This window comes from Podarcis muralis, chromosome 2 (genome assembly GCF_964188315.1).
Source record: "Podarcis muralis chromosome 2, rPodMur119.hap1.1, whole genome shotgun sequence".
Classification (NCBI taxonomy): Eukaryota; Metazoa; Chordata; class Lepidosauria; order Squamata; family Lacertidae; genus Podarcis; species Podarcis muralis.
Genome location: NC_135656.1, coordinates 62,358,673 through 62,372,161, shown reverse-complemented (window position 1 = coordinate 62,372,161; position 13,489 = coordinate 62,358,673). Strand labels below are relative to the sequence as shown.

General features: G+C 44.0%; 1 protein-coding gene across 1 annotated transcript in view; it reads right to left on the bottom strand.

The window, feature by feature from the left end:
• Positions 1–1,862, bottom strand: part of TCOF1 (treacle ribosome biogenesis factor 1) — a 40,300-nt gene extending 38,438 nt beyond the window's left edge. Inside the window, exon 1 of the mRNA XM_077924615.1 lies at positions 1,609–1,862. Coding sequence (XP_077780741.1) covers positions 1,609–1,722 — 114 coding nt within the window. The 5' untranslated portion in view covers positions 1,723–1,862. The remainder of the gene's footprint in view (positions 1–1,608) is intronic.
• Positions 1,863–13,489: the final 11,627 nt, after the last annotated feature.

Here is a 13,489-nt window from a genome sequence, read left to right as displayed (position 1 = left end):
AACCATCCCAACTGTAAACAAAATTTAGGATAGGTCACAAGTGGCTTGCTGCAGTACAAGAGAACGTAAATATTAAGTTTTTTAAAACCCTCATTTCCTGAGGCTATACTCAAAACAACACACTAACCCCTTGCTTCCTCTATAGGTTATATTTTTAATCTATTCAATATTTAAGCAGTTGCACACACCCATTAAGTAGGTAATGTAAAACTCACATACTTTTATCATGAGCTTGCTTTGGGTGTATAAACCTCAAACCAAAACTCGAATTGGAACCATTGAATTTAACAGGCTTAGGGCAAATTCACACATGCATGTGTGTTTCTGAATAAACCTGCATCCATGAAACAGCTTCAGAGATTGGACATGAGTGTTACTAAATCCCTTGCTTTCAATAAATCTATTCCAACGATGACTAACATTGTATAACAGCTGGAGCTTTCAGTTTCATTTCCCTTCAGGCTCCTCGCACACAGTATTTTCTTCTGTACCTAGCAGCCACACATTCAACAGCAAGTCACTAAATAATATGCATGTGTGTGTGACTCTGTTGACACTGATACCAGGACAATGCTAGCTGAAGCGGACTACATAATCAGCTAGGTTCAAGGGTACTAGCATAAAACGGAACATACAAGAACATGTTACTCTTGATAATCTGTAATAACTGTAATAACTGACTCTCAACAGTCAAAATGTGGACTGGAATTCACAATTCACTCCTAGGACTGCTCAGAAAAGTTAGAAAAATTAATGAATTACCATTCCCAAATACTCGACTGTGAGAGGTAATCTGGATTTATAGGCAATACATTGGTACGTTGGGTTAAAGACGCTTCAGGTTACAGACTGCGCTAACCCAGAAATAGTACCTCGGGTTAAGAACTTTGCTTCAGGATGAGAACAGAAATCGTGCGGCGGCAGGAGGCCCCTGTAGCTAAAGTGGTACCTCAGGTTAAGAACAGTTTCAGGTTAAGAACGGACCTCTGGAACGAATTAAGTTCTTAACCTGAGGTACCATTGTATCCCTGCCTGAGGTGTTCAGGGCAGCCTCTGTTAGTGGTCCCCACCCAGGCCCAGTTCTGAAGAACTTCCCAGCTCAGATCAGGGAGGTCCACCTTCCACTTCCACCACCTAGTGAAAACCTTTAATTTCAAATTGGGACTTTTAAGCTTTCTGGTAAGCATCCACTGGTCTCGTCTTCACTGCATCTTTTTAACTGCACCGTACACCGCTAGAGGATACAAGCCACTGAAATAAAATCTCAGAAACCCTTTCAATAGGAGCCCTGGGTGTTCTGAAGAGCTGCCTAGAAATACACGCCTAATAAACTGAACAAACCCTTGCTAAGGCCTTGTGAGGCAAGGAAAGGCTACTGCTATGAAAATGGGCTGCTGGACGCCACAGAACAAGCTTCCCAATACGAATTCTTCCCTACTGCAGGATTACCGGGGGGCGGAGTGAGGGCAGCTGCCTTGTTAGACCAGAAAGAAAAGACTTTATAGGGTTGCAGTTTCATAGAGTTATTGGGAAGGCTTGCTAGTGAGGCGGGGGGAGAGCAAGGTTCGTCAGCCCCCCCTCCGCCCACGTGGGAGCCCGTGCAGTTACCTGCCCACTCTGTGCCAGCAGCTCCCTTGCTGCTCTCTCATAGCCAATCTGGACCAAGTGCTGGTGCATCAGAGCCAGCAGCTCTTTCTGCTCGCTGCCTCCTGCTGCTGCCATGCTATAGCAGCTCCAAGGATTCCGGTCCTTAGCCCGCGTACACTGCCATCAGCGGAGGCACGGGGTTCACAGCGAGTAGCTGATAAGCCACATGCTCCCTGCCACTTGCTCCTCTAACCCTTTGACCAGGCAGCGGCGCGTATACGTCACTTCCCGTTCCGCAGCCCCGGGGGCTCCTGGGAAGTGTAGTCTCTTATCGCCGAGCATCTCCCAGGCGCCCTTGCTTGTAATTCGCTCGCTTTGTGCCTTCTATGCTGCTGCGTCGCGCTTTAGATGTAGGGCTTCAACGAGCGGCTTCCTGCCTAAAGCGCGACGCAGTATTTTTAAGGGCACAGCCGAAAGGACAAGCACGGCTCAAGTTTTAGGAGGCTGCATTTAAAAAGACAAAACAAAACAGCGGTTTTTGTTTTCTTTGCTCTGGATTTCTGCAACTTGCAAGGCATATACAGTATAAAAAAAAGCAAAGCAGCTCATCGCTCGGTTTCTTGCGACCTGCAGGGTAGCTCAAGATTTTCTAAGTTCCTCTGTTTGGAAAGACTGCTCGCCCAAGTGTAGATTGCATTCCACATTTAGCTTTTTTGTAAATATTGCTCTATGCAAATAGCACTTCCGTTTACTTAAACACCTGATTGTATCTCAAAATTCTGGACACCTACCAGACCATCTGTTTAAATTAGGTTGTTTTTACAGGCAGGTGGTTTTAGAGTTGTTTTCTTACTGAATAGGTGTTCTGCTCTGGGTAGCTGCTGCCATTTAGTGTCTGTGCTGCTGCATTTAAATTTATATGTAGTTATACATAGGGACAAAGCAGTTAGATGAGGTGAGTGGTTGCCACAAGCCTCAAAGTTGGTACTTTATAGGAGAAAGTTGGCTCTGCGCACTCTCGGTAAAGAAATGCCTCTATTTTTAGACAAGTTAATAACATCCAGCACAGGCTTTTGCAACTCTGAAATACAGAGCCCTTATTTGTGTACAGTGAGGGCTGCAGACTTGTACCCACTTACCTAGGAATAACCCTTTTACCTAGGAGTAAACTCAGTGGGGCTTGCTATGAATAAGTATGGGCTGCAATCCAATATCCACTTGCCTGGGACTAAGCCCCGTTGTAAACATCTGAGTAGATATGCATGGGATTATTAAAAGAAAATTGGCCCTACTTCAGGAGGTTCTATAGATTTTAGTTATTTGCTGCATGTTTAGTCCACTTTTCAAACAATTATTGCCTCCTGAAGTAGTTCGCATCAATATATAAAGTTTAAAAGGGAGAGAGACAGGACCTCCCACCAGGCTTACAAACTAAAAGGCATAACACACACTGAATGAAGGATGGAGGCAAAACACGGAGGATGGAGATTAGTTCTCCAAGGCAAAATGGTGAGCTACAAGAGTTTAAGCCAGGCCAGTCTTCACTTGCTGGTGTTCTTCCTTGAATAGCAGTTGGTGGGTCTTGTTCCTTTACCCCACAAATGGGGTCAGAGTATCCTTCCTCTTGCTTCTGATTAGTCCCTGGACAACTGGCAACTTGGAGCTGAGTGCGTATTCTTTCTAGTGGGGCAGGGAGACTGAGCTCTCTGCAGTAGCTCCATGTCAAGGCCTATGGGTGGGACTGGGTTGGTCTCTCTTTTGCCTTGGCATTATTACTGGGAGATAAGAGGAGCAGCTTTCTAATGGCCCAAGTATAGTGGTACCTCGTGTTAAGTACTTAATTCGTTCCGGAAATCCGTTCTTAACCTGAAACTGTTCTTAAGCTGAAGCACCACTTTAGCTAATGGGGACTCCTGCTGCCGCCGTGCCGCCAGAGCACGATTTCTGTTCTCATCCTGAAGCAAAGTTCTTAACCTGAGTTAATATTTCTGGGTTAGCGGAGTCTGTAACCTGAAGCGTATGTAACCCAAGGTACCACTGTATGTCATAGTTGGCTCACTACCAGGCCTGTGGTTTTGTATCTATAAAACAGGATTTTGTAGAGGGAGGAACTGCAGGAGTGATAAAACCAGGTGGGCTGGGTATAAATAATAAAATTAGTATTATTAAGGAAGTAGTAAGAGCAGTGTAGTTGCTCTTGCTTTGACAATAAAAATGGAAACTTCATTCACTTATTGTTTACTCATTTTTTCTGTTTGCATCCAGCCTCATTTTTAATTGTCCCATAGGGCTCTGCTCAAGAATTAGTGGGGGATGATAAAGGCAAGAATGGAGAGATAACCAGCTTCTTGTTCCCTTTCTGCATAGCTGTCAACGTTTCCCTTTTTTTAAGGGAAATTCCCTTATTCCGAATTTCCCTTAATTCTCACACACCGTCTGAGAATCCAGGATATAGATGGTGGTGTTTCTGTGCTTGGTTACTGAATTAGAGTACAGAGTCTTGTTATGTTTCAAATATGCCAGTGTAATGCTTGCAAATTATCACTTGATGGCACTGTAGTGCTGTTTTCACAGCTAAAACATGAAACATAAAAAGGAAGGCCACCATTGCGGGGGGGGGGGGGGGGGATAGCCCATCCTTCATTTAGACTTTATAGTAGAAGCCTCATTAGAAGGTGCCCCTAAAGTGGACAGCAAGTCTCAACCAAGAATATGCTGTATGGCAGGGATTCCAAATCAGGGTGCTTTGCTGGAAAAAATCCATTTATGAATTACCCCATGTAGTAACATCTGTAGCACTGGGATCAGATTTTGATCCTCTCCCTTCTAAGTTTCCTCAGCTGTTTTTCTGCCCTGAAGGAATAGAGTGGAATATATAGTGGAAAAGTCTGCTTTTTGAAAAAGGGAAACAGAGACACCCCTTTAAGGATGTTAATGGCTGAGGCAGACATATGATTGCTACTGCTTGAGTTGAGAGGGTGGCCGCTGGTCTGGTCCCTGGCACTCTCTCCTGTCCAAGAGTTCTGACCAAAAAACAAAATGGAGATTGATAAATCTGACAATGCTGCACCCCAGAACTGTGCCCTTGTTTTGCACAGAGCAGCAGTTACATGCTAAAGAACAGGGTGCAGAAAGAGATCAGTCCCACAAAGGGACATTTCAGGAAATAATTGGTCAAAAAATGTGGTGGAAGACATTTGCAAACAAAAATATTATGGTTGTTGTTCCATTAATCTTGCTGTGTCACCCATCTCTGTTCAAATAACTTGGATCAGGATTAGGCAACCCATGGATGTCTCTCCATAGCCTGAACCCCCCCCCCCCCCAAATTCTGCCAATAAGCCTTGGTGGACTAGAAACATCCCACAGTCCTTGTGTTGCTTTAAACCCCTGAGTTACACTGCTCTTCTCCTCCTCACAGTATTTTTCTCCTTTCTCCCTCATTCCCAACAACCTTCCTTTGTCCTATCCTCAGAAAGAATATTGCAATTCTATCTAGCAGTCCAAGCCATGTATGTGGGAGCTTGAAGTATTATAAATATCCCAAATGGCCTCTCCATTGTGGGAGTTTTAGTAGCTCTAACCCAAATTCAGAAAAGGTAATAGGTAAAGGTAAAGGTACCCCTGCCCGTACGGGCCAGTCTTGCCAGACTCTGGGGTTGTGCGCCCATCTCACTCAAGAGGGCCAGCGCTGTCTGGAGACACTTCCGGGTCATGTGGCCAGCGTGACATCACTGCTCTGGCAAGCCAGAGCCGCACACGGAAACGCCGTTTACCTTCCCGCTAGTAAGCGGTCCCTATTTATCTACTTGCACCCGAAGGTGCTTTCGAACTGCTGGGTTGGCAGGCGCTGGGACCGAACAACGGGAGCGCACCCCGCGGCGGGGATTCGAACCGCCGACCTTTCGATCGGCAAGCCCTAGGCGCTGAGGCTTTTACCCACAGCGCCACCCGCGTCCCTAGAAAAGGTAATAGGATACTCTAAGTGTACTGAAGAGGCCATTCTGATGTGTACTGAAATGACTATCTGCTTGGCTTACTTAAAAGCACAGTCCATCCGTATAGAACCAAACTATTGAGAGGGAAGGGACAGGGTGGAGGGAGAGGGGATCATACCTTAGGGCTAACCCAAGACACAAAAGGCCAAGATGGTCTCCCTGGCACCATTTCCAGGTACAGAAGTATCAGTGGCAGAATGACATCCTCTATCACACCTGAGGGTAGCAGGTTAACATAAGTTATGCAGGGCAGGCCTCCAGCACCTCACTGCTGCCTCTCATCTTCCAGCATCAACCGCCTGGGGTCTATTTGTCCACCAAAATCACTACAATCTACCGTAACCCAATGTTTGCTATGTTTGCTTTAGCAAATGGCTTTCAGCCACCTCTGTTGTTAGATGCATGGGTCCAAGACTGTTAATTCCAATAAGACTCAGTATGGAGAGCAAAAAAGTAAAAGATAGATAGATCCATCAAAGACAAACAGTACACTTACCCAGATTGTTGCAAAATGTTGTCAGTCTTCATGAAGGCAGCTATAAAATTAGAACTTTGCTTCCTACTGAGACTCGTGATGAATTCATTGCAATTGCAGCCTGATGTGCTTCAAGGTCATATAAGTCCAAAAAGGCTCATAGGCTTCATTCATGAATAGTCACCAGCAAACTATGGGGGGGGGGGGCGGAAGAGAAGCATTACAGCAACAGAACCCACTTAAATGGATGAATCCGCAGTTTTTTCTCGTCCCATAGTTACCGGCACAGAAGGCATTTTGAGTGCTTTTGTAAACATGGCAAATGATAAATAGAGCTATTCAGCTAAGCAAACATTTGCATCATTATAAATAGGAAAAAGCTGCCGTGACCAAACTCTGGCACGGAAGGAACAACGCCAGGTAATTATTAAAAGGTGAGGTTTTCGATTCATGTTGTTTCAACTGGAGGTGGAACTATTTTGCCCTCTCTGTATTTTTAGGAAGGTGGAATGTCCCTGCTGTATCTCAAGAAGTCAGTTCCTTAGGTATGCAATTTCAGTGCCAGGAGTGACCAGTGACTCATGAAGGGAATTGCAGGAAGCTGTTTTACAACCAGAAGGAAAGGAGGTCAAGCAGGTAGAGCTTTATACACTCATAATCAGGACTGTGGTCTTGTGCCTCTCGTCTCCCTGGGTTACATATTTTACTCGGTACTTTTAAAACCACTTATGTGGCTCTTCATTCAATTTTAAATTATTCAAGTGTGCCAAGTTTTGAAACTGGACATGTCAGTGGACTGGAAGCTTCTGTGATCCCCTGTCAGAAACATATGGAAGTGTGCACCTCATAATGATGACTTCAAAAGGGTGCTTAGGCCTTGAGAGTTGATGCGGGTCTGGTGTTCATGTTGCATACATAAGAACCAGGACCATTTAATGCCCAGCTAACCTTGGCAGCCTTTGCTGTCTTATCAGAGTATCTGGAACTTTCAAGTTGTTTCAATGAGCTAAGGACCACTGAAAAACCATATTTGTTATTGGTACAGCATTTTGTTGTTTAACATGTTTTCCAGTCTTCATTTCATTTACCCTCAGAAACGCTGTGAGGCAAGTTACTATAATGAATGTTTTATTTTATTTTTATTTCATTTACTTACATCTTACCTTTCTTCCAGGGCTTTTTTTCAGCTGGAACTCAGTTCTGGCACCTCTCAAGTGGGCATCATTGCCATTATAAGAGAATGAGGGAGGTGTTCATGGTGAATTTCAGCACCTCTTTTTCTAGAAAAATAGCACTGCTTTCTTCCATTATGAAGCTCAAGGGGGTGTACTTGGGAGTTTCCAGAAAGTCTCCCATCTAAGCACTGCTCAGACCCAAGCTTCAGTAAGGCGGGTACATCATGTGCCTTTAGACCCTGCCCTGGCATTCAAGGATCTGAGACTATTACTGGCAGTAATATACCAGTTTTGTCGAAGACCATCCACTGAAGCAGGATTCCTCAAACATTTGTGCTGAGAGCCAAAAGGCAAGCTTCCCTTTCCATTTAGCCCTTCCAGCTACCTCTCAAGGCCAAGGCTTAAATGAGGAATCCCCCCCCCAAGTCATCCCTGTTTTCTATTACTATGACTTGCAAAGAGCCTGCTTGCACCCACATCCACCCACTTTCATCACTTTGTCTATGCCCATGCTCATCTAATACTGGAAGTTGGAACAGCTTCCAGGCATTCATGACAGAGTCCCTGATTTCCACACTAACAATCAGAGGAAGAGAAGAACAGGCTGTTGAGGCAGTGCCAGCCTTAGGTAGGGATGTCAAAATAGCAGCTGAGTATACGCAGAGGAATGCAAAATAACACAAACAGAAGAAAGAAACTTTGTGAAGTATTCACTGATAGGGGAATGCTGAGGAAACCCCAGGCATGACAGCAAATTCCACATAAAAAGAGGCTGAAAAGGGCCAGGCCAAACTACTGGATGATATATACATGTGGTCCTTTGACTGGTGTGGTAAGAATTCACCTCTACACCACCTTGTTCATTACCCAAGTGAGGAATAACCATTTTTTGAATAAGCCACAGAACAAAGGAAACTGTTTTCAAGTCCAGCATCCGGATTTAGGGACCCAGCGTTTATTATAGCTCTTGGAATAGGACTGAGCTCACTAGACTCAACATGCCAGTTGAGAAGGTCTGTCTCAAGGCACTTCAGAACAAAAGCTTATATAGTAGTTCAAACACAGCAAACAAAGAGTCCTAAAACATCTTCACATACGTCAGGAAAGGTTACAGGTCACGAGAAGTAAAGCACACATGGCTTCATATTGGTATCTTCACCCCTGCATCACCTTGGAGTGGCCCCAATGTGCCCAGGCCATTTGACCATTTTAGGTCTCGAACGTCTGGCGTTACTCTGGCAACCTAGGCTTCAGTGAGGGAAGAGCATCAGAAAAGCTTCTTCCTGGGTCTTTTATAGATTAAGGAGAGATGGAATGCAGCGTAGGAGAGAGACTCACAAATGCAGAACACACAAAAATCAAGCCTAATACATTCTAAAAGGCAATTAAAGTAAAACATTATTAAAATAATAAAAATGTACACCTGGGGTCTCTAATTCTTATGTCACTGGCTTCTGATATCTTCAGAAATATAGGGTTGCCATACACCTGGGAATTCCCAGACATGTCCTCTTTTGGGAGTTCTACATGCCCACCCAGGGGGAATTTTACATTTAAAAGCGAACGACCTGGATTTTGGGATTTTTTAGGTGACCTGGGTGCAGGCTTTGGCGTGGGTGGTTCAGGCTCTGTGGTGACAGAGGGGCTATCGGGCAATTGCCCTAGAAAAGCTCAACAACTTTCTTTTTGTGTCCGGATTTTTACCTCATGAAATATGGCAACCCTAATAAATCAGCTATTCTCCATCTCTGGATTCAGTCGTTGTCCACTGCATAAAACTAAGCCTTGTTCCATTGCACAAGAGGAAATGGCCACATAAAACGAAAGAAGGACAGACAAAGAGAAAGGAGCAGAGCACCTGGTTAGCTCAGTCTTACAGCACCTACCTGGCACTCAGAAGCCCCAAAGTTCAATACACAGCATCTCCAGGTATGTCTGGGAGAGACCTCTATCTGAAACCCTGAAGAGTCACTGCCAGTCAGTGTAGGCAATATGCTGAACTAGATGGAGCAGTAGTCTGACTTGGTACAAAGCAACTTCCCATTGCCCTAAAAGAATAGCAGAAGAAAGGAGCAATGATGAAGATCCACCTTGAAACTGAATGGGATTTTGCAAAAAGAGAAAAGGCTTTGTAGTCTTAAGGTGAAAGTGGGTGGTCAAGAATGGAAAACATGGACAGTGTATGGAACAGCCAGCAGCAAAGCAGGGTATTTTTTAAAAAAAGAAACTGAAGAGGAAAGAGAGAAGAAAGACAATACAGGGAGTGTAAAACAGAAAGGAAAAGGAAAGATCCAGGTTTTAGCTGCATGTTTTTAATGTATTTTAACTCAATTTGCCAGTGTTTCCCTAGCAGATGTTCCCCAGATGGGTGTGCTTGAGGGAAAACGGAATGCGCTGTTGTTTCTGTGGGGATTTAAGTCTTTCTGTTATTTGCTTTAATATAGCTGCAGAGACTATATATTTAAATAACATACCTAGGTATGTGTTGCTAAGGGTGGACTTCTGTGAACAGCTGGTGACTGTTTGATCAGGAAGTAAGAGCACTGTCTTTTTTAGGTCAAGCAAGAAGGGTGGTTTTAATTCTGAAAAGGCACTATTTTCTACTGTGATATTGCAGGGGAATTGTCCCCCACTCTTTCGTCTGCGAATGTGCAACAGATGGGAGGAAATGCCATTTTAAAATGTCACAGCACCACAGTGATACTGAAAAAATACACATAATCTTTTCTCCATTGAGTACACAGAGGATCACATTTTCATGTTCGCATTGCCTGCATGTGTTCATTTTTGCATAGGAAAATCTGCAGTCAATAACATGATTCAAAATGCAATTAATCTGCAGTTCCCTGGGGGGGGGGGGTCCATGGAACTGGCCAGAAATAAATAGTATGAGGACCACGTAACTTCAGCTGGATATTTGCAAGCTCTTTCCAGCCTCATTCTTACTCCCCACGATTATTCAGAATTCCCGCCGATTTCAACTGACTGTAATCCCAAGCAAGCTTGCAGAAGATTGCTGCCGAGCATTGGGCTTGCTCCAGCAGGAAATAAAAAACACAATAATGGGAGAGTTGGGGATAAGAATAAAGCAGCAGTGATGCTTCTCTCAAAGGCCAAGCAAGCTGCTACTAGAGGGTTGGTGGTGTTTAGGAGGGTCGGTGCAGCAAACAGCTATGACGAAGTTGTACTTAATTTTGCATACTGTAATCCTATTATGTAATAGCCTTTATTGCTGCTTAGGTTTTTGATCTCACAAGATTCGTTTGTGTATAACGTGCTGATTTCTTCTTGCTATTTATAAACTGAAGTGCATCCAGTGGTCTTCTGCTGAAATAAAGCTTTCCAAACAGATCATAGCTTCTCAGGCCTTGTTTGGTCACTACCCTCATGGTGCTTTCAAAGGTGACTTCCTTTGTTGTTGTGCTCTTTCACCTGTTTTGTAGCCATAGGTTTGTGCTAGCAGTGGAGATGGAGCAACCTGCGAGGGGGCATAGGATTCCAGCTACACTGACCATTGCTTCTCCTCCACAATACCCCAACCCCACCTTTGCCCCCTCTGCTGGCCTTGGCCTGCTTCCTTTGGTCCAAGTTTCATTAGACCCAAGGCTTTTGCAATGTTGGTGCAACTTCATTATGTTGGTATATCTTTGGGTTACACACATGAGGATTTGGTTTCGATCCTAACCCATCCCAGCTGGCATAACTGGAGGATAGGCTCACTCTGTAAAAAGAGGCACAGGCAATTTTTTATGGTCTCATGTCGAGTCAGGACCATGCTCTCATCAAACTACTGGCATAAAAAGACAAGGCCTTTTTAAAAAAAACATCTGGTTCTTAATGATTCTGTATATGAACATGCACATATGTGGATTGTATATATTAAATTCCACTGTTATATTTGTGTGGTTTCCTCATTAGGTAAAAGAATTTGACTTTGACAAGCCATCAGATTTCAATCAAACAACTCCTGAAGGCATGTTTTTAGTACCATTCAAAATCTTTGCCAAATTCTACATCTCAGCATCAGCTCTGGGGCTCTGCTGATGTGCCCTCTCAGTCTTTGTGTCTGCGAATTTCATTTGAGACTGCTCTCGTATGCCAAATTCAAAGCAGCTTTTGTGTCTTGCGCACTTTTGAGTTAAAGATGTGCCTGACATTGTCAGCTTGCTTCATTAAAATAATGAAATGTTTAAATTACTCAATGGGCTCACAATTATGACCAGTCTGTTGCTGCATTAGAAGCTACATCACAGATACTTCATATCCCGTTAGTTACTACAACCATAGTTGATCCAATATTGTTACCTGGGATCAAAATCTACCTCCATTCTATAAAATACACTTTTAATTTAATGTCTGGAAGAAAGGTTTTGGAAAACTGGAAAAAAAACCTTAAAACCCTAATGTTATAACAGTAAAAAATACTGCTACAACTACTGTATTTCCAACCATGCTTAAAATGTATCCCCATACTTTAGGATATGCAATGGCTTGTCACCCCCATGCCAGTTATTTCAGGCTGACACTCCAACTTTAGCTGCAACTAGCAATTTAATTTTACATTATTTTAAAAAGAAATATAGGCTGCTTCTCTGCTGTGACTACAGGCTTATTATTATTAATTGCCCTTAAAAAAAATCAGGTTTTACCAAAGCTTTACCTTGGGGCTAGGTTTGTAAGTATTTCCTCATTAAAAGACTTGGCAGCCATGCTCAATCCTTCAGGCCAACATCAATAGTTACAACAGCACTTGTGTGTTTATACAGATTTCTGCCGTTCCACGGTTATGAAGTTTAAAAGTTTGACATAAGGGAACTGTGTTTATGTTTGAGAAGTGCATTTTTGTAGTGCTTACTTTGTGGAGTTGAATTATGTCAAACACCATCTGACAGTAAGGGGCGGAGGGAAAGAGAGAAAACAGGTATTGCATTGCTGACTGGGGGAAATCAGAGTTTAGTGCAAGTTTGTGTAACCATAGTGTATGTGTAAAAAACTGAAGAGGATGCCAGAAATGGACTTTTGAGGTGCTGTGACCGCTCTTGGAAACACTATTGCTATTGACCTCATCACAGCCAAGATGTAGAGGGGTCTTCCTTCTCAGGGCCAAAATGCATGTTAAACACACAATGTGTATAACTGCAGGTTAACAGCTGTTACATTTGTTCAGAAAGCCACTTCCGCATGATGTGGATTGATAGCAAAAAAGGAGGACGAAAGACATAGGCGCAGCTGGGGAGGGGGGCTAACTGACCAATTGCATTGCTGATAGCTCAGTTCTCACACACAGAGTTCTTACACACAGAGCCAGTGTGGTGTAGTGGTTAAGAGCGGTAGACTTGTAATCTGGGGAACTGGGTTCGCGTCTCCGCTCCTCCACATGCAGCTGCTGGGTGACCTTGGGCTAGTCACACTTCTTGAAGTCTCTCAGCCCCACTCACCTCACAGAGTGTTTGTTGTGAGCAAGGAAGGGAAAGGAGAATGTTAGCCGCTTTGAGACTCCTTAGGGTAGTGATAAAGTGGGATATCAGATCCAAACTCCTCCTCCTCCTCCTCCTCCTCCTCCTCCTCCTCTTCCCCACCCAGCCAAAAAATCTTGGCTAGGCCCATAGGCTGCTACATGTCCAGACATTACTGGGAAGATGGGAGGTGGGAAGATTTCCACAAAGCGGTGCTTTGTCCTGGATCTTAGGCAAGTCACTTGAAAAATCACACATATATATAAGTTCATCAGCTGTGGGGGTTGTCTAAATAAAGCTCAACAACCTATGAGGTATCCTGGTTTTTACTTTTTGAAATATGGCAACCCTATCTTAACCCCCCCCCCCCGATTCCTAAACCCCCCCGATTCCTAACCCCCCCCCAATTCCTAACTCCAAACAGCTCCCCTCCCCAACAGTTTGTTGGATTTCAAATACACATTAGTCCCAATAATAATAATAATTTATTGTTTATACTCCACCCATCTGGCTGGGTTTCCCCAGCCACTCTGGGTGGCTTCCAACAAAACATTAAAATACAAGAATTCATCAGATATTAAAAGCTTCCCTAAACAGGGCTGCCTTCAGATGTCTTCTAAAAGTCAGATAGTTGTTACTGTAATTTCTTTGACATCTGATGGGAGGGCATTCCACAGGGTGGATGCCACTACCGAGAAGGCCCTCTGCCTGGTTCCCTGTAACTTTGCTTCTCGCAGTGAGGGAATCGCCAGAGGTCCCTCAGAGCTGGACCTCAGTGTCCGGGCAGAACGATGGGGA